Source organism: Oncorhynchus gorbuscha, linkage group LG08, assembly GCF_021184085.1.
Source record: "Oncorhynchus gorbuscha isolate QuinsamMale2020 ecotype Even-year linkage group LG08, OgorEven_v1.0, whole genome shotgun sequence".
Classification (NCBI taxonomy): domain Eukaryota; kingdom Metazoa; phylum Chordata; class Actinopteri; order Salmoniformes; family Salmonidae; genus Oncorhynchus; species Oncorhynchus gorbuscha.
The window spans coordinates 71446671-71466670 of NC_060180.1; the positions used below are offsets into that span (position 1 = coordinate 71446671).

The 20000-nt window shown below is 47.0% G+C and overlaps 1 protein-coding gene across 2 annotated transcripts in view; it reads left to right on the forward strand.

The window, feature by feature from the left end:
• Positions 1–20000, forward strand: part of slc4a2a (solute carrier family 4 member 2a) — a 30089-nt gene that overhangs the window by 1165 nt on the left and 8924 nt on the right. Inside the window, exons 4-16 of one of the 2 annotated variants that reach the window (XM_046360531.1) lie at positions 6609–6745; positions 13252–13432; positions 14017–14152; positions 14350–14548; positions 14767–14872; positions 15161–15345; positions 15840–16059; positions 16231–16434; positions 16619–16767; positions 17080–17274; positions 18035–18241; positions 18368–18457; positions 18557–18723. In XM_046360531.1, coding sequence (XP_046216487.1) covers positions 6609–6745; positions 13252–13432; positions 14017–14152; positions 14350–14548; positions 14767–14872; positions 15161–15345; positions 15840–16059; positions 16231–16434; positions 16619–16767; positions 17080–17274; positions 18035–18241; positions 18368–18457; positions 18557–18723 — 2176 coding nt within the window. Of the gene's footprint in view, positions 1–6608; positions 6746–7461; positions 7619–13251; positions 13433–14016; positions 14153–14349; positions 14549–14766; positions 14873–15160; positions 15346–15839; positions 16060–16230; positions 16435–16618; positions 16768–17079; positions 17275–18034; positions 18242–18367; positions 18458–18556; positions 18724–20000 lie in introns of those variants that run through there. The other variant, XM_046360532.1, reaches the window with a different exon arrangement.

Consider the following 20000-nt stretch of genomic DNA (forward strand, 5'->3'; position numbering starts at 1 on the left):
ACTACAACACCATTGCAGCACCATTTTAATGACTTTACAGGAGACTATCGTTATACATTACTGTGACATCATTGTAGCATTATTTCCATGACCTCACCTGGGCTTAATTTTGATATTACTGTGACATCATATCAGCATTTCCATGACTACACAGGAGATGAATGTTGAATATTCTGTGACATCATAACATCATAACATCATCATTTCCATGACTACACATGAGATTAGTGTTGATATTACTGTGACATCATAGCATTTTTTGTGACATCATAGCAGATCTTCCATGAAAACACAGTGGGATTAATTTTGATATAACTTCAGACTTTACTATGACATCACTTTGGCATCCCTACATAGGGCTATCATCATTATGACAATTTTTGTATTTCTGATAACACTTTACTGTGACATCATTATATGGCATTAATATGAGACCATGCAAGCAAATGACATATTATTTCTGATATATAGTGCCTAGTGAAAGTCTACACATCTATTGCACAATCTTCAACATTTTCTGCCTTTGAATTTTTATTTAAAAATGGATTCCATATTTCTTATGTAATCCACAACCTACTCCACATTTTCAAAGGGAAAGAAAATTATAGAAAGTTTAAAATATATATTTAAAAAATAAAATGTTAATATGTGGTACCTTTTGGCATTACAGCTGTGAATCATTTTGAATAAGATTCTACCAACTTTGTCCTACAACACAACTATGGGACGTCGTACTCTCGCAAATCACGCCTGACACGGCCAATGAAATACGCGCCTCGCTGAAAGTCACGCCTTCCACAACCAATGAAATACGCGCCTCGCTGAAAGTCACGCCTGACACAACCAATGAAATACGTGCCTCGCTGAAAATCACGCCTGACACAACCAATGAAATACGTGCCTCGCTGAAAGTCACGCCTGACACAACCAATGAAATACGCGCCTCGCTGAAAATCACGCCTGACACAACCAATGAAATTACGCGCCTCGCTGAAAGTCACGCCTTCCACAGGTGATAACCCTGAGGCTCGGATTAATTGCTTACAATTCTTCAGCTCTTCACCTCGAACGATACATGCCACAAAACAAAAAAATTGTGCCAACTAAACTGTCCCTTTGTCGTAGAGCGTGCTCACCCCCTGAATGTTGTGTGCTGGAGTTTGTATTTGTTTTGCTAGTTTCCTAACTACAAACCAATGACTTATCTTGGATTGCTTTGCCCTGGCTGTAGCAATGAGTGAGATGGCTAACGCGACCGTAACGACGAAGCTAACAAGCCAGGTTTAATTCGCGTTCATGCCCAGATAAATAAAAAGATACCCACGTTTGTTGTTTTGTCTCGGCTTGGTGCTCTGGCTGCCGTCGTTCTATTCCGTTTTTATGTGGGACTGGGGGAAGGGGTCAGTAAAAGTGGCTTGCCCGCGGTTGGCACTGTTCTCCTAGTCCACGGCGCAGGCTCTCTTGACAATCGTGTGGCATTCTTGAGGGGGTTGGTGTTTCCGATTAGTGACTTCCTCTCCCGGGGGCCCCGAGTCTGAGTTGTGGGACGCGGAGATGGATTGGGTCTTTGGTCGGAGCAAATGTCTTGTCTGCCTGGGCGGTAGTTGCTCATCCCGGCTTTCTCCCTGCATTGTAACATCTCCATTCCTATCTCCAGTTCCTGGAGTTGGAGGGAATGGCGGAAACGGGGCTTCTGATGAGGAAGAATCCCCCCAGAGTGAGGGGCCTTAGCACAGGTCTGAGCGATCAATCAAATGTATTTCTAAAGCCCTTCTTATATCAGCTGATATCACAAAGTGCTGTACAGAAACCCAGCCTAAAACCCCAAACAGCAAGCAATGCAGGTGTAGAAGCACGGTGGCTAGCAAAAACTCCCTAGGAAGAAACCTAGAGAGGAACCAGGCTATGAGGGGTGGCCAGTCCTCTTCTGGCTGTGCCGGGTGGAGGTAGCATGTCCGGTGAACAGGTCAGGGTCCCATAGCCGTAGGGTCCCATAGCCGTAGGGTCCCATAGCCGCAGGCAGAACAGTTGAAACTGGAGCAGCAGCACGGCCAGGTGGACTGGGGACAGCAAGGTGTCATCAGGCAAGGTAGTCCTGAGGCATGGTCCTAGGGCTCAGGTCCTCCGAGAGAGAGAAAGAAAGAGAGAAAGAGCGAGAGAATTGGAGAGAGCATACTTAAATTCACACAGGACACTGGATAAGGCAGGAGAATACTCCAGATATAACAGACTGACCCTAGCCCCACTACACATAAAGTACTGCAGCATAAATACTGGAGGCTGAGACAGGAGGGGTCGGAAGACACTGTGGCCCCATCCAATGATACCCCCGGACAGGGCCAAACAGGCAGGATATAACCCCTCCCACTTTTCAGCGATCAGTGCGCCCCTCCACAAAAACATTACTGTGACAACAGTTCCCCCACGTTTGGTTACTGCTAAACGGGATACCATGTCAGCCATTGCCAGGGCCCCTTGTGGACATAAGGGGGCTTCATGCAGGCTATACAGTCTTGTGGAAGCACGATGTAAGTTGAACGCTTGTCCATGTTTAAACCCCCTAGAGTCGATTGACACGATTTAAGTAACATCCCTTTTTAAAATCCCATCAGATATGGGATACCCATGGGGCGGCGCACAGTTGGCCCAGCGTCGTCCGGGTTAGGGGAGGGTTTGGTAGGCAGGGATGTCCTTGTGCCATCGCGCTCTAGCGACTCCTGTGGCGGGCCGGGCTCATGCATGCTGACCCGGTCTCTAGGTGTATGGTGTTTCCTCCGACACATTGGTGTGGCTGGCTTCCGGGTTAAGTGGGCATTGTGTCAAGAGATAGTGCAGCTTGGTTGGGTTGTGTTTCGGAGGACGCATGGCTCTCGAACTTTGCCATTCCCGAGTCCGTACGGGAGTGCAGCGATGAGACAAGACTGTAACTACCAATTGGATAGCATGAAATTGGGGAGAAAAAGAGGTAAAAGTTTTTAGAAAGAGACCATGAAACATCCCGAAAATCGGTCTACAAACTATTATGACCACTCTATGGAAAGGGGAGACTCTCACAAACACGATTCCTTTGTTTTGGCACCAAAGCTCCAACGCCTGCCACTTAAACGCATACAGCCCTCCTTGATTATCCTCGGCCAGAGATTTGGGGTCTGTGGTCTTGACTACTATTCGTCTGCAACGGCGTATGCATTTAAGCGGCAGGCGTTGGAGCTTTGGTGCCATAACAAAGGAATGTATAAAGGAATAATGAAGGAATCATTTTCAGAGTGCTCTGGGGAACATTTGAATGTCCCTATGTAACAGTATAATTTTAAACCGTCCCCTCGCCCATACCCGGGCACGAACCAGGGACCTTCTGCACACATCAACAACAGTCACCCACGAAGCATCGTTACCCATCGCTCCTCAAAAGCCGCGGCCCTTGCAGAGCAAGGGGAAACACTACTTCAAGGTCTCAGAGCAAGTGACGTAACCGATTGAAACGCTATTTAGCGCACACCGCTAACTAAGCTAGCCGTTTCACATCCGTTACACCTACAGGAGCTTTTTTGAGCAGGGTTATTCATTCTCCACTTCGAAAGGGAATAAGGCGTCGATGTGGGAATTGATGGCTTGTGACTTGGCGGTGAGGTTCCTAAAAGGGTGTGCGTTTTGGGCTCTCGGTGAAGAGGGATACTGAATTAAAGGAATGAATCCGTGCCACGGGGTTATCACCTGTGGAAAGAGCCTTGTCAGGCCTGATTTTGAGTTCTTCAATTGAAGTCGAGAAAAAACGACTCTCCATAGTTTTTTTGCAGCTGTACATAGTCCATTGGTAAATAGCCCACCCAATTGACCTACCTCATCCCCATACTGTTTTTATTTATTTACTTTTCTTGCACACCAGAATCTCTACCTGCACATGACATTTATCACTCCAGTGTTAATCTGCTAAATTGTAATTATTCACCTACCTCCTCATGCCTTTTGCACACAATGTATATAGACTATTTTTTAAATTTTTATAAAACTGCTATGCTTTATCTTGGCCAGGTCGCAGTTGTAAATGATAACTTGCTCTCAACTAGCCTACCTGGTTAAATAAAGGTGAAATTTAAAAAAATGATACAAAAAAAATAGTTGTGTTGTATCTCATTTCCCTCCGGGGAACAGTAGTCATAAAGTTACGTTTATTCACCAGAGTGATGTCCTATTTTTGTTCATCAAAGACAACCTTAAAATCTGTGTTAGGGAGCAGTAATTCAGTGGTAAATGAAGGTGGCAAATGACATAAGCAAAAAGTACATTTATTTGCCATGTTGTCTTGCAATGTTACTTGTTGCTAACAGAATGGATGATATGGATTATTTAACACAGGCTTGCTTCTTTTTACGTTGTCATACAGGCCAATAATGTGGAGTAAATGCAATGTGTTGATCTCTTTGTATTTTCAAGTATTGTGGTGGCAGCATCACGTTATGGGTATGCTTGTCACCATCAGGGACTTGGGAGTTTGTCAGGATCAAAAATACATTTGAAAACGAGCAAAGCCCAGGTAAAAACCTGCCATAGTCTTCTGGTTACCCTGGGATAGAGTTACCTTTTTTTCTGTGGAAGAATTACTCAAGGTTTTATACCAAAGATACACCATAATGGCATTCCAAGAGGTGCTGAGTGGTCCACTCTGTTCTTACTGAAATCTGCTTGAAAACAGAAACACGGTTTTAATATTGTTGTCCATCAATGATTCCCAACCAAATTTTACTGAGCTTCAGCAATTTTGACAAAAACAATGGATGTTTGTTGCCCTAAGAGTTGTGCAAAGTTGGAAGAAAATATTCTTCAAATTATTAACAGGTATTATTAACTCTGGGATGTGAACACATACACAATCAATACATCTTCACTTAATTCATTTTGAAAATGTTCTATAAATTTTCTTTCACTTTGAAAATGTAGAGTAGGTTGTGTAGATCGGTGGGGGACAATATAATTGAATCCTATTTTTTTAAATGTAGTTTTAAGGCAGCTAAATGTGAATAATGTGCAAGGGGTGTACACACTTTCACTAGCAACTGTATTTATGTCATTATTTTGACTTTGTTTTTGAAAAAACTTTCATTTAACATGGTGGAATTACTCAGATTTGAACCTATTAATTTATTAGACATCTCGTAAACATCACTTTGGCTGTATGTTAAGGTATTTGTCAGTAACTTTTTAATGGACAACTCATCCAAATGATATCACCTCTAGGGAGAATGAAAGAAAAACTAAAATAAAGCTTTTACCAAAGATATGTTTTTGTGTCTGTCCTTACCCTGCTGAAAAGCTTACAAAACCCTAATATTTAGAAACAAAAAGCCTATTCTCCACAGTCAATTTGCATTTGTTATCTTAAATCTGATCCCAATATGGAATTGATTGTTCTGTGTACAGGCAAACAATGCTGTCCATCCCACTGTGTACCGTTGGAATGTGAGCATTTTCAAAGAGCCCAAAGCTGCCCACCTCTGGACTACTTTCCTAGTTTTGCATTGTTTGTTTCATGTTCAGATAAAAGTCTATGTGTGTGTGTGTGTGTGTGTGTGTGTGTGTGTGTGTGTGTGTGTGTGTGTGTGTGTGTGTGTGTGTGTGTGTGTGTGTGTGTGTGTGTGTGTGTGTGTGTGTGTGTGTGTGTGTGTGTGTGTGTGTGTGTGTGTGTGTGTGTGTGTGTGTGTGTGTGTGTGTGTGTGTGTGTGCGTGTGTGCGTGTGTGTGTGTGGCGTGTGTGTGTGGCGTGTGCTCATCCGTCATTCTTTGGAAAACAATCATTCATTTTGCCCCAAAGTGAAGCAAGGTTTGTGGCTGTGTTCTGAAAGTCAAAAGGTAGCAACTGCGCCTTTCTTTGAGTCAGAGGAAAACATTTTTGTGAGTATCCATGATATAATATATAATTAAATTATTATGCTATTGTTATAATTAATAATATAAAATGTTTGATTATCTTTCTTTAGGTTTTGACTGCCTGTTTAAAGTTCTTGCAATTATTTTGCAAGTTTGTAATTCTGATTTACTGCTCTAAATGTTTGTTTCAGTGGTTAGCCAACAGAACCATTATCTTAGTTTGGTAGCCATGAATCTGCCTCGATTTGAGCTGTGAGAAGTGAGTGAAAAAAAAAGAAGCAATAAGTCGGCTAGTTAATGAGGGTTGGTCTTCATTCTCTAGTCTCACACACCCTGAGTCCTCGGAAAGCTTTCCTATTGTTAAACCAATCCTGAAATGTTGTTTTCAAGAAAAGTACTCCCGTGGGAATCTGAGTGTGTTCTCGCCGTGCTTGTTAAAGCACACTGCAGCGGGCATTAGCAACGAGCTACAGTGACGTTAATGATGTCTTTTGTGACATGGCGGTCAGTTGTATTCTGATTGTAAAAGGATGTTTTTAAGATATCATTTTAGTGATCAGAAAATTACATCTTTAACTGTTTGTAATCTGGTCAGATAACATCCAAAAATGTGACGTCTTTTCCCAGACATTTTGATGTTGTCATTAAAAAATAAATATTTGTCTGATTTGATGACTTAACAAAATGACCATCTCTCTATTTTTCTCTTTCCGTCTCTCTTTCTCCACTCCCCATGTCCCATAGGCCACAGGTTTGAGGATGTCCCTGCGGTTCGCCGTCACCTGGTCAGGAAGAGCAACAAGGGTCAGGTGGTGCACATCAACAAGGATCACAAGGAGCCTAGTGCCCGCAGCCGCAAGTTGGATCGTACCCCACATGAGGTGGGTACTAGGGGGGCAAGGGGTACTGGTTTATATGGCCCAATTCCACATTTCTTTCCTTGCTTGAACATCCATTTGGTAGACAGGGTGGCAGTATTTGTTGTCTTGCTACCACTTTACCTGCATTTTTTTATTTAACCTTGCAAGTCAGTTAAGAACAAATTCTTATTTACAATGACTGTCTACCCCGGCCAAACCCAAACCCGGATGACGCTGGGCCAATTGTGCGCCGTCCTATGGGACTCCAAATCGCGGCCGGTTGTGATACAGCCTGGAATCGAACCCGGGTCTGTAGTGACACCTCTAGTATTGAGATGCAGTGCCTTAGGTCCATCATACAGTAGACTTATATGACACTGTCATATGCTATTACGCTTTGATTCGACCCCCTACCGAGATGTTAGACCAGTAGAATTACTGCTGGTTACAAGTAACCGGCACTGACGTGTGAGTAGCACATGTCAAGTCGTTATTATGATGAGAGTTTGGTTTTAAGAAGTCAATGTGTCACCTGTACTTCAACTCCCTGCTTTGGTACATAGGTCAATTAGGGAAATGTGGGAGAGAAAGACAGAGACGTTAGAAATGAATGAAGGGACAACTTTCACACGCCACAAGAAAAAAGCAGAGAGGTAACACGACACAAAGGGGCTCTAAGATGTAAGCCAGGGACTTAAGTGTGTTGTATTAGAGGGTAACCAGGTAAAGTCCACTCTCTTCTGTGTGTGTGTGTGTAAGGTAAGGCTGCTCTGTCAGATTTGTCAGTATCTCTGCTTCTCGCTCACCCAGCCAGTGGTTCGGTATCGATCCACATCTCTGTTGGACAGAATGGTTCGCTTGGAGTTCGTGGGTCGTATGGCACGGCATCAGAAGGTAGGGTGGTTTTGGACCAGCACAACCCGGTTTTTAGCCTAGGTCACTTTGGACTTGCCGTATTAGCCTTCAGATAGAAGTTTAAGTAACTGTGCAGTCAAAATCTAACACCACGCCTATACAGCATGCTGTGTTTGTAAGGGGGAAACCTAGTCCGTTGTACAACTGAATGCGTCTTCCACATTTAACCTGGGGGCTACCATAATCAACATCTTCAGCCGTCGGGGAAGAGGGGGTTAACTGCCTTGCTCAGGGACAGAACAACACATTTTTACATTGTCAGCTCAGGGATTTGATCCCACAACCTTCTGGTTACTGGCCCAACGCTCTAAACACTAGGCTACCTGCAGAGAGTTGATGCATGCTGGATACATATCCTAATGTCTTCATGCACCTGTCCTAAGTTCATTGGAACGTAGTCTGGTTGATACAACACTTATTTTGGATAGGGAAACTTCAGGATTCACAGCAATAATAATAGAAACACGAATGCAAGGATAGTCTAATGTACACATTTTTGGGGGGGGATATGTTACACATGAGTAGGAAGTCACCTAAAATGGGAAAATGTGTGCGTGTGTGTGTATGTGTGATTATCGTTGTGCCAGTATTGAATTTTAAAAGCCTGTTATATTAAATGATGTGCCCTTTAATATAGAGCACATTGATGTAAAAAAACCAAATCTGATTCCCTGAATGGCGCAGCAGTCTAAGGCACTGTATCTCAGTGCAAGAGGTGTCACGAAAGTTCCTGTTTTGAATCCAGGCTGTATCACATCTGGCTGTGATTGGGAGTCCCATAGGGCGGCGCACAATTGGCCCAGCGTCTTCTGGGTTTGGCCGGAGTAGGCCTTCATTGTAAATAAGAATTTGTTCTTAACTGACTTGCCTAGTTAAATAAAGGTTCAATTTAAATAAATAAAGACTTGCCAAAAATCTTCATTTTGACATGTCCCTCATCACGTTTTTCTGATTTTAACCCCAAGATTTATCCTATGCTTGCACCATCATTGTAAAGCCCTAGTTATTTATTTTTTCTTTGACAAAGTCCTTTCTAAAGATGATAATTTATTTCATGTGATTAGTAAGTCATTTACATCTGTCCGTAATTTTAAGGTCAATCTTGTTACGCAATCATTCGTTTTAATATGGTAAAACTATTCTGTAAATGTTTTATATATATATATTTTTTTTACATATAATAGTCAAATCATAGTGTAAAAGCAGGTGAGCTGCTTCTACTGTTTTTAGCCATTTTCTGGTGTTTTGTGGAAAACTGCATTGAGCATAACATGGCAACCCTCTTGCCATAGATAGATAGATAAGCTAGAAATGTTGTAACAATTCAAATAAAAACAAATATATATATATATAATAAAAACATTTATTTAAAGTTTTGTGAAGTTTGCATTCAGTTGCCCCTTCTTGAAATGGGGAAAATATGTTTTTATGACGTTGAACATGTGCTCTTTATGACAGAATGTTAAAATCAAGTTTGAAAAAAAGTTATTATACGACCTAAAAGGAGGAGCAGGCTATTGCTTTACCTGACGGTGGGGGTGGGGTTATGGAGGGAGAGAGCAGCTATTGCGTTACCTGACGGTGGGGGTGGGGTTATGGAGGGAGAGAGCAGCTATTGCTTGACCTGACGGTGGGGGTTGGGTTATGGAGGGAGAGAGCAGCTATTGCTTGACCTGACGGTGGGGGTTGGGTTATGGAGGGAGAGAGCAGCTATTGCTTGACCTGACGGTGGGGGTGGGGTTATGGAGGGAGAGAGCAGCTATTGCTTGACCTGACGGTGGGGGTGGGGTTATGGAGGGAGAGAGCAGCTATTGCTTGACCTGACGGTGGGGGTGGGGTTATGGAGGGAGAGAGCAGCTATTGCTTGACCTGACGGTGGGGGTGGGGTTATGGAGGGAGAGAGCAGGCTATTGCTTGACCTGACGGTGGGGGTGGGGTTATGGAGGGAGAGAGCAGCTATTGCTTGACCTGACGGTGGGGGTGGGGTTATGGAGGGAGAGAGCAGCTATTGCTTGACCTGACGGTGGGGGTGGGGTTATGGATGGAGAGAGCAGCTATTGCTTGACCTGACGGTGGGGGTGGGGTTATGGAGGGAGAGAGCAGGCTATTGCTTGACCTGACGGTGGGGGTGGGGTTATGGAGAGAGAGAGCAGCTATTGCTTGACCTGACGGGGGTTGGGTTATGGAGGGAGAGAGCAGCTATTGCTTGACCTGACGGTGGGGGTGGGGTTATGGAGGGAGAGAGCAGCTATTGCTTGACCTGACGGTGGGGGTGGGGTTATGGAGGGAGAGAGCAGCTATTGCTTGACCTGACGGTGGGGGTGGGGTTATGGATGGACAGAGCAGCTATTGCTTGACCTGACGGTGGGGGTGGGGTTATGGAGGGAGAGAGCAGCTATTGCTTGACCTGACGGTGGGGGTGGGGTTATGGATGGAGAGAGCAGCTATTGCTTGACCTGACGGTGGGGGTGGGGTTATGGAGGGAGAGAGCAGGCTATTGCTTGACCTGACGGTGGGGGTGGGGTTATGGAGAGAGAGAGCAGCTATTGCTTGACCTGACGGGGGTTGGGTTATGGAGGGAGAGAGCAGCTATTGCTTGACCTGACGGTGGGGGTGGGGTTATGGAGGGAGAGAGCAGCTATTGCTTGACCTGACGGTGGGGGTGGGGTTATGGAGGGAGAGAGCAGCTATTGCTTGACCTGACGGTGGGGGTGGGGTTATGGAGGGAGAGAGCAGCTATTGCTTGACCTGACGGTGGGGGTGGGGTTATGGATGGAGAGAGCAGCTATTGCTTGACCTGACGGTGGGGGTGGGGTTATGGAGGGAGAGAGCAGCTATTGCTTGACCTGACGGTGGGGGTGGGGTTATGGAGGGAGAGAGCAGCTATTGCTTGACCTGACGGTGGGGGTGGGGTTATGGATGGAGAGAGCAGCTATTGCTTGACCTGACGGTGGGGGTGGGGTTATGGAGGGAGAGAGCAGGCTATTGCTTGACCTGACGGTGGGGGTGGGGTTATGGAGAGAGAGAGCAGCTATTGCTTGACCTGACGGGGGTTGGGTTATGGAGGGAGAGAGCAGCTATTGCTTGACCTGACGGTGGGGGTGGGGTTATGGAGGGAGAGAGCAGCTATTGCTTGACCTGACGGTGGGGGTGGGGTTATGGAGGGAGAGAGCAGCTATTGCTTGACCTGACGGTGGGGGGTGGGGTTATGGATGGAGAGAGCAGCTATTGCTTGACCTGACGGTGGGGGTGGGGTTATGGAGGGAGAGAGCAGGCTATTGCTTGACCTGACGGTGGGGGTGGGGTTATGGAGAGAGAGAGCAGCTATTGCTTGACCTGACGGGGGTTGGGTTATGGAGGGAGAGAGCAGCTATTGCTTGACCTGACGGTGGGGGTGGGGTTATGGAGGGAGAGAGCAGCTATTGCTTGACCTGACGGTGGGGGTGGGGTTATGGAGGGAGAGAGCAGCTATTGCTTGACCTGACGGTGGGGGTGGGGTTATGGAGGGAGAGAGCAGCTATTGCTTGACCTGACGGTGGGGGTGGGGTTATGGATGGAGAGAGCAGCTATTGCTTGACCTGACGGTGGGGGTGGGGTTATGGAGGGAGAGAGCAGCTATTGCTTGACCTGACGGTGGGGGTGGGGTTATGGAGGGAGAGAGCAGCTATTGCTTGACCTGACGGTGGGGGTGGGGTTATGGATGGAGAGAGCAGCTATTGCTTGACCTGACGGTGGGGGTGGGGTTATGGAGGGAGAGAGCAGGCTATTGCTTGACCTGACGGTGGGGGTGGGGTTATGGAGAGAGAGAGCAGCTATTGCTTGACCTGACGGGGGTTGGGTTATGGAGGGAGAGAGCAGCTATTGCTTGACCTGACGGTGGGGGTGGGGTTATGGAGGGAGAGAGCAGCTATTGCTTGACCTGACGGTGGGGGTGGGGTTATGGAGGGAGAGAGCAGCTATTGCTTGACCTGACGGTGGGGGTGGGGTTATGGATGGAGAGAGCAGCTATTGCTTGACCTGACGGTGGGGGTGGGGTTATGGAGGGAGAGAGCAGGCTATTGCTTGACCTGACGGTGGGGGTGGGGTTATGGAGAGAGAGAGCAGCTATTGCTTGACCTGACGGTGGGGGTTGGGTTATGGAGGGAGAGAGCAGCTATTGCTTGACCTGACGGTGGTGGGTGGGGTTATGGAGGGAGAGAGCAGCTATTGCTTGACCTGACGGTGGGGGTGGGGTTATGGAGGGAGAGAGCAGCTATTGCTTGACCTGACGGTGGGGGTGGGGTTATGGAGGGAGAGAGCAGCTATTGCTTGACCTGACGGTGGGGGTGGGGTTATGGAGGGAGAGAGCAGCTATTGCTTGACCTGACGGTGTTGAGACGGGGAGCCAGAGCAGAGATGCCAGGAAGGGGGTGATGTGATGGTGTTGAGACGGGGAGCCAGGATGGGGGTGATTTGATGGTGTTGAGACGGGAGCCAGAGCAGAGATGCCAGGATGGGGGTGATGTGATGGTGTTGAGACGGGGAGCCAGAGCAGAGATGCCAGGATGGGGGTGATGTGATGGTGTTGAGACAGGGAGCCAGAGCAGAGATGCCAGGATGGGGAATGATGTGATGGTGTTGAGACGGGGAGCCAGGATGGGGGTGATGTGATGGTGTTGAGACGGGGAGCCAGGATGGGGGTGATTTGATGGTGTTGAGACGGGGAGCCAGAGCAGAGATGCCAGGATGGGGATGATGTGATGGTGTTGAGACGGGGAGCCAGAGCAGAGATGCTAGGATGGGGGTGATTATCCTTCACGTCCAACAGGATCCTTCACTCTCACCAGGATCCTTCACTCTCACCAGGATCCTCCACTCTCACCAGGATCCTGGCAGGGTTGCTCTGGATGTTTTGGAGCTTCTGGAGACTCCTGCCAGCGTTCTCGATGAAGAGTATGTTGCATTAGTCCGAGGGGGAGAGCATGTACAGAACAAACAGGATAGGATCCAAGAACAGATCCTTGTGGGACACTGCAGGTGATGTGGTGGGAGCGAGACTTGGACCCATACTCCTGTCTAAGAGGTAGGAGTGGAACCAGCTCAGAGCTGGTCCAGATAGTCTGTTGTGTCCCGGAGGCGCTTCAGGAGGATGGGATGATCGACAGTGTCAAACGCTGCGCTCAAGTCCAGGAGGATCAGAGGACAAGGTGAGCCTGCATCAGCCGCCATCAGCAGGTCGTTGGTGACCCTGAGTAGGGCCTGTTTCAGTGCTGTAGGCCGGCTGGAAACCTGACTGGAACTTCAGCAATTGGTTGTTCTGATCGAGATGGTCTGGGAGCTGCACAGCAACCACTTTTTCCAACACGTTGGAGAAGAAGAGAAGATTGGATATTGGCCTGTAATTAGCCAGCACATCTGGGTCTAGGGTGGGCTTCTTCAGAAGGGGGCTGATGACAGCGGTCTTAAATGCAGGTGGCCAGATTGGAGGGAGTGGTTAACAATCTGGGTTGTTAGAGGGCTGAGTGCAGAGGGGCATGATTGGAGCAGGGCTGTTGGAACAGGATCCAAGGTACAAGAGGAGGTTTTCATTATGGAGATAGTTTTCTATATTGTATGTGTGACCTCTCTTCCAGGTGTTTGTAGAGCTAAACGAGCTGGTGATGGATAAGAACCAGGAATTGCAGTGGCGGGAGACGGCTCGCTGGATAAAGTTTGAGGAGGAAGTGGAGGAGGAAACGGACCGTTGGGGAAAACCCCACGTCGCCTCGCTCTCCTTCCGTAGTCTCCTGGAGCTCCGAAAGACCATCTCCCATGGTGAGAGAAAGAGGGGAAAGTGAGGGAAGAAAGGGAGGGAAGGTAGGTAGGATGAGTGAGGAATAGAAGTGGGAGGAGGGAGAGAAGGAGTTGGGAATAGAAGGGGAGGGGGGTTGGGAAAGGAGAGGGTGAAAGAGAGAGGTGAGAGGGGAAGGTAGAAAAGTACAGATGAAGATAGAGAGGAAGGGAGAGATTGGGGAGGAAGGGAGAGATTGGGGAGGAAGGGAGAGATTGGGGAGGAAGGGAGAGATTGGGGAGGAAGGGAGAGAATGGGGAGGAAGGGAGAGATTGGGGAGGAAGGGAGAGATTGGGGAGGAAGGGAGAGAATGGGGAGGAAGGGAGAGAATGGGGAGGAAGGGAGAGATTGGGGAGGAAGGGAGAGATTGGGGAGGAAGGGAGAGATTGGGGAGGAAGGGAGAGAATGGGGAGGAAGGGAGAGAATGGGGAGGAAGGGAGAGATTGGGGAGGAAGGGAGAGATTGGGGAGGAAGGGAGAGATTGGGGAATAAAAAAAGGGATGGACAAAGGCAAGAAAACGAAACAGTTAGTTGTGTTAAATGGAAACTTTGGGGATGTGTTCTTTAGGTGCGGTGCTGCTGGACTTGAAGCAGAAGACCTTGCCTGGCATCGCCCATCAGGTGGTGGAGCAGATGATCATCTCTGATCAGATCAAAGTAGAGGACCGGGCCAATGTCCTCAGAGCCCTACTACTCAAACACAGGTATGTCTCTCCTCTAGCTGTCTATGATCCGCCTGCTACCCTGCTACGTACAGTCTATCACTATCATAGACACACGGTACATATTCACAGTGTTTATTTACATCATTTGTCGCTTCTCAAACTCAGGTATTACTTTAGTTGTACTACACAAACTCAGTTCAGCCGTTCTCTCTCTCTCTCCTCGCCTCTACCCGCAGTCACCCGAGCGATGAGAAGGAACACAGCTCTTTCACGCGGAACATCTCTGCCGCCAGCCTGGTCTCACTGATGGTGAACCACCAAAACAGCAGCAACCACACAGGCCAAGCCGAGCCCTCTGTGACTGACCCCCTCATGGATGGAGGAGGGGCTGCCGGCACCCTCACAGACTCCCGCATCGACGTGGAGAAGAGCGAGGTCTTGGAAGTGTGGATGTGTCTTTGTGTCTCTGTGTACGGGATGTTTGTGTGTCTGAGCGTTTTTGCGAGCTCTGTGTATTACTGTGTTGTTTGAGTTGTGTTTGTGGTGTGTGTGTATTTATCTTTGCCCTCTTGTCTTGGGTGAGTGTTTTATGTTTTTTTTTAGTCTGAATGTGTGCGTATTGTTGGTGTCTAAACTCCAGTGTTCATCTACAGAAGGACAATCCTCCCATATTGGGCATGCACAGGTCCAAGTCCAAGCATGAGCTCAAGTTGCTGGAGAAGATTCCGGAAAATGCAGAGGCCACTGTCGTCCTCGTAGGTGCGCCTTGCTATTTCAGTCACATTTCCAGCTATGAGGCAGACGTTCCCAAATTGGTGGGAGAGCCGATAGTGTCAATTATAGTAGTTTAACATTTTGTTGTTGTTATTCATATCTGTATTAAAGCATGAGTTTTTGCATGATCCTCCATTAGGATTTTGCTTCAATTGTACTCTAGTCTGACACACTGGATCTGAAAGTGAAAAGCCCCACTGAGTCTGATAGTCCGATAATCCTAAATTCAACAATCCATCAGGTTCAATTAAATGTAATAACTGTCTCCCGCAGGTGCCGTGGCCTTCCTGGAGCAGCCTTCCATGGCGTTTGTGCGTCTGCAGGAAGCCGTCCTGCTGGAGTCCGTGCTGGAGGTTCCTGTTCCTGTGCGTTTTCTCTTCCTCCTCATGGGCCCACCCATCGCCAACATTGACTACCACCAGATTGGCCGCTCCATCTCTACACTTATGTCTGACAAGGCGAGTTAACCGTTTGGTGACCCATACTGCCCTGTTGTGGATCAGTTGGTTAAACTGTTGTGTGACCCATACTTCCCCACATGTGGCTCAGTTGGTTATAGCGTGGTACTAGCAACACCGAGGTCGTGGGTTGAACTCCCACAGGGAGCACATTCACATACAACAAAAAACGATGCAGTCACTCTCCTGTAGATCACTTTGAATAAAAGCTAGGTGGCGTATCGTTACTGTCTGATGAAAACCTTGGAACAATTTTCACAAATGTTCATTATTTTACGTCTATTGAAAGCAGTAACTCCCCTCAATGTACTCTGAACATTTCATGACACTAGGGCCAAGAAATGTATTCAAAATAGCTTCTGAAGTTTGGTGATTGTATGTTCGTTAATGGTAAAATATGGCAGTTTTTTCCATTTCCTGAAAAGTTTCTGTTTTGGAGATAAGAGATTTTCATCAGACAGCAACGATATATTATTGTTATTATTTTACCGCAGCACTTCCATGAGGCGGCATACTTGGCGGACGAGCGGCAGGACCTGCTGAATGCCATCAACAGCTTCCTGGACTGCAGCATCGTGCTGCCGCCGTCTGAGGTGGGTGGCGAAGAGTTGCTGCGCTCGGTGGCCCGCTTCCAGAGAGAGATGCTCCGCAAGAGAGAGGAGCAGCAGGGCAAGGAGCTCAAGGTCAAAGAGCCAAAGAGCCACAAGGATAAAGGTAATAGAGACATACACAGATATACATACGTATACTACAGAGGAGCAGAAGGGCAGACTACAGACCAAAAGCCTAACGATTCCATGGTCAAGGGTGATAAAGACACATAATGAAGGAAAGAGCTTGAGGGATGACCACCAAATAACTCTCTTTTCCTTCTCTCTCCCTCAGCTCTGCAGGCGCCTTTCAAACCTGGGGTCGACCCTCTGCGCCGTTCAGGCCGCCTGTTTGGGGGACTGATCCGCGATGCCGCACGGCGCTACCCCAAATATGCCAGTGACTTACGTGACGCGCTCAACCCCCAGTGCATGGCCGCCATCATATTCATCTACTTCGCTGCCCTGTCGCCCGCCGTCACCTTCGGAGGACTACTGGGTCAGTCAGTCAGTCAACCATTGGGGGAGGGAGGGAAGTCAGGGAGACAGTTAAAAAGAAGGACAATATTGGAGCACTGACGAAACATTTTATGAATCGAAATTAAGCTAAAAAAAGAGGGATAGAGTATATTGGTAGTCATGTCATTTTGAGTCGGTATTCACTTCCTCTTCTTCTTCTCTAGGTGAGAAAACAGGGGGGTTGATTGGCGTGTCGGAGCTGATCATCGCCACGTCAATGCAAGGGGTTATATTCTCCCTCCTTGGGGCGCAGCCTCTCCTTGTGGTGGGCTTCTCTGGACCCCTGCTGGTGTTTGAGGAGGCCTTCTACTCGGTGAGCAACTAGCCTAATTCTTCATAACTCCTCCTTCTCCCCAAATTGGGCACTTGTTCACTCACCTGCAAAGAATTTACAAAGAATTAACTGGTTGCAAAATTCCTAAGAGTTTTCTGTTTAAAAAAAAAATCCAGTTTAGAGGAGTTGAAGGATTCCTTTCCTTCCTAATTCCAAAAATCCTTCAACATGAAAAAAAAACCCGGAAAACTTTGTGGAAGTTTCTGGAAATGTGCAACCCTAGCTGGTGTAAGGAATATGGTTAAATGTGCGCATGATAATGACATTTTGTCTGGTGTTTCTGTCATGCAGTTCTGCAATGCCAATGACATGGAGTATCTGACGGGCCGGGTATGGATTGGCTTCTGGCTGGTGCTCATCGTTGTCCTCATAGTGGCCTTCGAGGGAAGCTTCCTGGTCCGCTTCGTGTCGCGCTTCACCCAGGAGATCTTCTCCTTCCTCATCTCCCTCATCTTCATCTACGAGACCTTCTCCAAACTGGGCAAGGTGAGGTTGGAAGGAAGAGCGGCCATAAACACTGGGCTGGAGCTGATTGGGTTAAATTGTCCACTGGCTAACACGTTTGCCATTCATAGCTAGCATAGATGCAGTAACGAGGTCAATGGAACTCAACCAAAACAATAGAAATGCCATGGAAATGCGTGGGGGATAGATGCCGAAGGGGGAAAGATCCCGAATCTCCTCATTGCCCCTCAGCAAAAAAAGTTACAATACATCAATCATGACGGATTTGACGAATATCCACTTTGTAAGATCAGATTGGTTGACTGTGTGCCAATCCGACATCCTTCTATCCCCACGGTTTACATTCCATTGACCTCTTTACCGCATCTATACCGTTGCATGCATTATGACACCGCCGAGAGCATTTGAAACTGAAGTCATCTACAGCACACCTGACACAGATGTCATGGTGCAGGAAGGAATGAGACTAATAAGAAAACTGTCTGTCTGTCTGTCTGTCTGTCTGTCTGTCTGTCTGTCTGTCTGTCTGTCTGTCTGTCTGTCTGTCTGTCTGTCTGTCTGTCTGTCTGCCTGTCTGCCTCTGTCTGTCTGTCTGTCTGCCTGCCTGTCTGTCTGTCTGCCTGTCCTGTCTGTCTGTCTGTCTGTCTGTCTGTCTGTCTGTCTGTCTGTCTGTCTGTCTGTCTGTCTGTCTGTCTGTCTGTCTGTCTGTCTGTCTGTCTGTCTGTCTGTCTGTCTGTCTGTCTGTCTGTCTGTCTGTCTGTCTGAATGAAAACCGACCCAGATCTTTCAAGAGCATCCTCTTCAACGCTGTTACCTAGTCAACGGCACATGGACATCATCATCATGCAACCACACTGTGGTCGACGTGCCTGACAAGGTGGTAGGAGAGCCCAACACAGCCCTTCTGACGCTGGTGCTCATGTCTGGAACCTTCTTCATTGCATTCTACCTGCGCAAGTTCAAGAACAGTGCCTTCTTCCCTGGCAAGGTAAGTACAGACCAGAGCCATACAGTGTTGGCCAAGGGAGAAAAAAAAGGTATTATTTAAAATGCCTTGACACTCGTGGCAGTAAGCAACCATATCATATTCAGTCCGACATGTTCTGTGTCTCAGCTCCGTAGGATGATTGGAGACTTCGGTGTTCCCATCTCGATTCTCATCATGGTGTTGGTGGACTACAGCATAAAAGACACCTACACCCAGGTGAAATATAGGTCACGATCAAATATAAAGAGAGTCCAATCAGAAGTGAGAATAGCTCAGGTTGACATTTTCCCGTTGACCCCCCCCCCCCCTATACAGAAGCTGAGCGTGCCCACAGGCTTCTCGGTGACCAGTCCTGAGAAGCGGGGGTGGCTGATCCCTCCGCTGGGCTCAGACGGCCAGTTCCCTGTCTGGATGATGGGTGCTAGCATCCTACCCGCACTGCTCGTTTTCATCCTTATCTTCATGGAGACGCAGATCACCACGTAAGGAATCCCTCTAACCCCTCACCTCTGCAACCCCATCTTACATACAGTGTTGTAGAGCAATTAATAAAAAATATATATATATATATATATATATATATAAGTAATGGAGCCAATGTGTGACATTGGGGTCAACATTTCAAAATGGTTTGAAAAAAACATAAAAAGGATTTTTCATGCAGTTCCACACGTGTACTTAGAGGAATACAAGTGAATATATATGCGAATCGGCCCATAACTCCACCAATACAACCACATAGGTTTAGGATTATACATCCTTTAAGCAGGGTTCATACAGACAATGAAGTTCACAGAAGTAGAAATAAAAAAAATGTTTCTTTTACAGAAACAAAGCATGTCTGAATTTTGTTAATAAAACATTTGTTTTACTCCTGGCACCATTAAGGCACACTGGGTCTCCCCTAGTGGCGCAGTGATCTAAGGCACACTGCATCTCAGTGTTAGAAGCATCAATACAGAACCTGGTTTGATTCCAGGCTGTATCACAACAGGCCGTGATTGGGAGTCCCATAAGGGCTGCTCACAATTGGCCCAGCGTGGTTAGGGTTTGGCCGGGGTAGGCCGTCATTGTAAATAAGAATTAGTTCTTAACTGACTTGCCTAGTTAAATAAAGGTAAGTGGTCTCAATTGGGCTACCCTGAATAAATACAAGAAACAAATTAAATAGGAAGTACATTGTCCTAGCCATTTTTATGTCTATTTCATATTATGGAGATATTATCTATACGCATGCAGCAGCAACTACACTTAAACCACTTGACGCTGTTTTCCATTGTGCACCTTAGGCTTATTACTGGTGATGGTTCTAGAACTCACCATTGGGCCCTTAGGCTTATTACTGATGATGGTTCTAGAACTCACCATTGGGCCCTTAGGCTTATTACTGGTGATGGTTCTAGAACTCACCATTGGGCCCTTAGGCTTATTACTGATGATGGTTCTAGAACTCACCATTGGGCCCTTAGGCTTATTACTGATGATGGTTCTAGAACTCACCATTGGGCCCTTAGGCTTATTACTGATGATGGTTCTAGAACTCACCATTGGGCCCTTAGGCTTATTACTGGTGATGGTTCTAGAACTCACCATTGGGCCCTTAGGTTTATTACTGGTGATGGTTCTAGAACTCACCATTGTTCCCTTAGGTTTATTACTGGTGATGGTTCTAGAACTCACCATTGGGCCCTTAGGTTTATTACTGATGATGGTTCTAGAACTCACCATTGGGCCCATAGGTTTATTACTGGTGATGGTT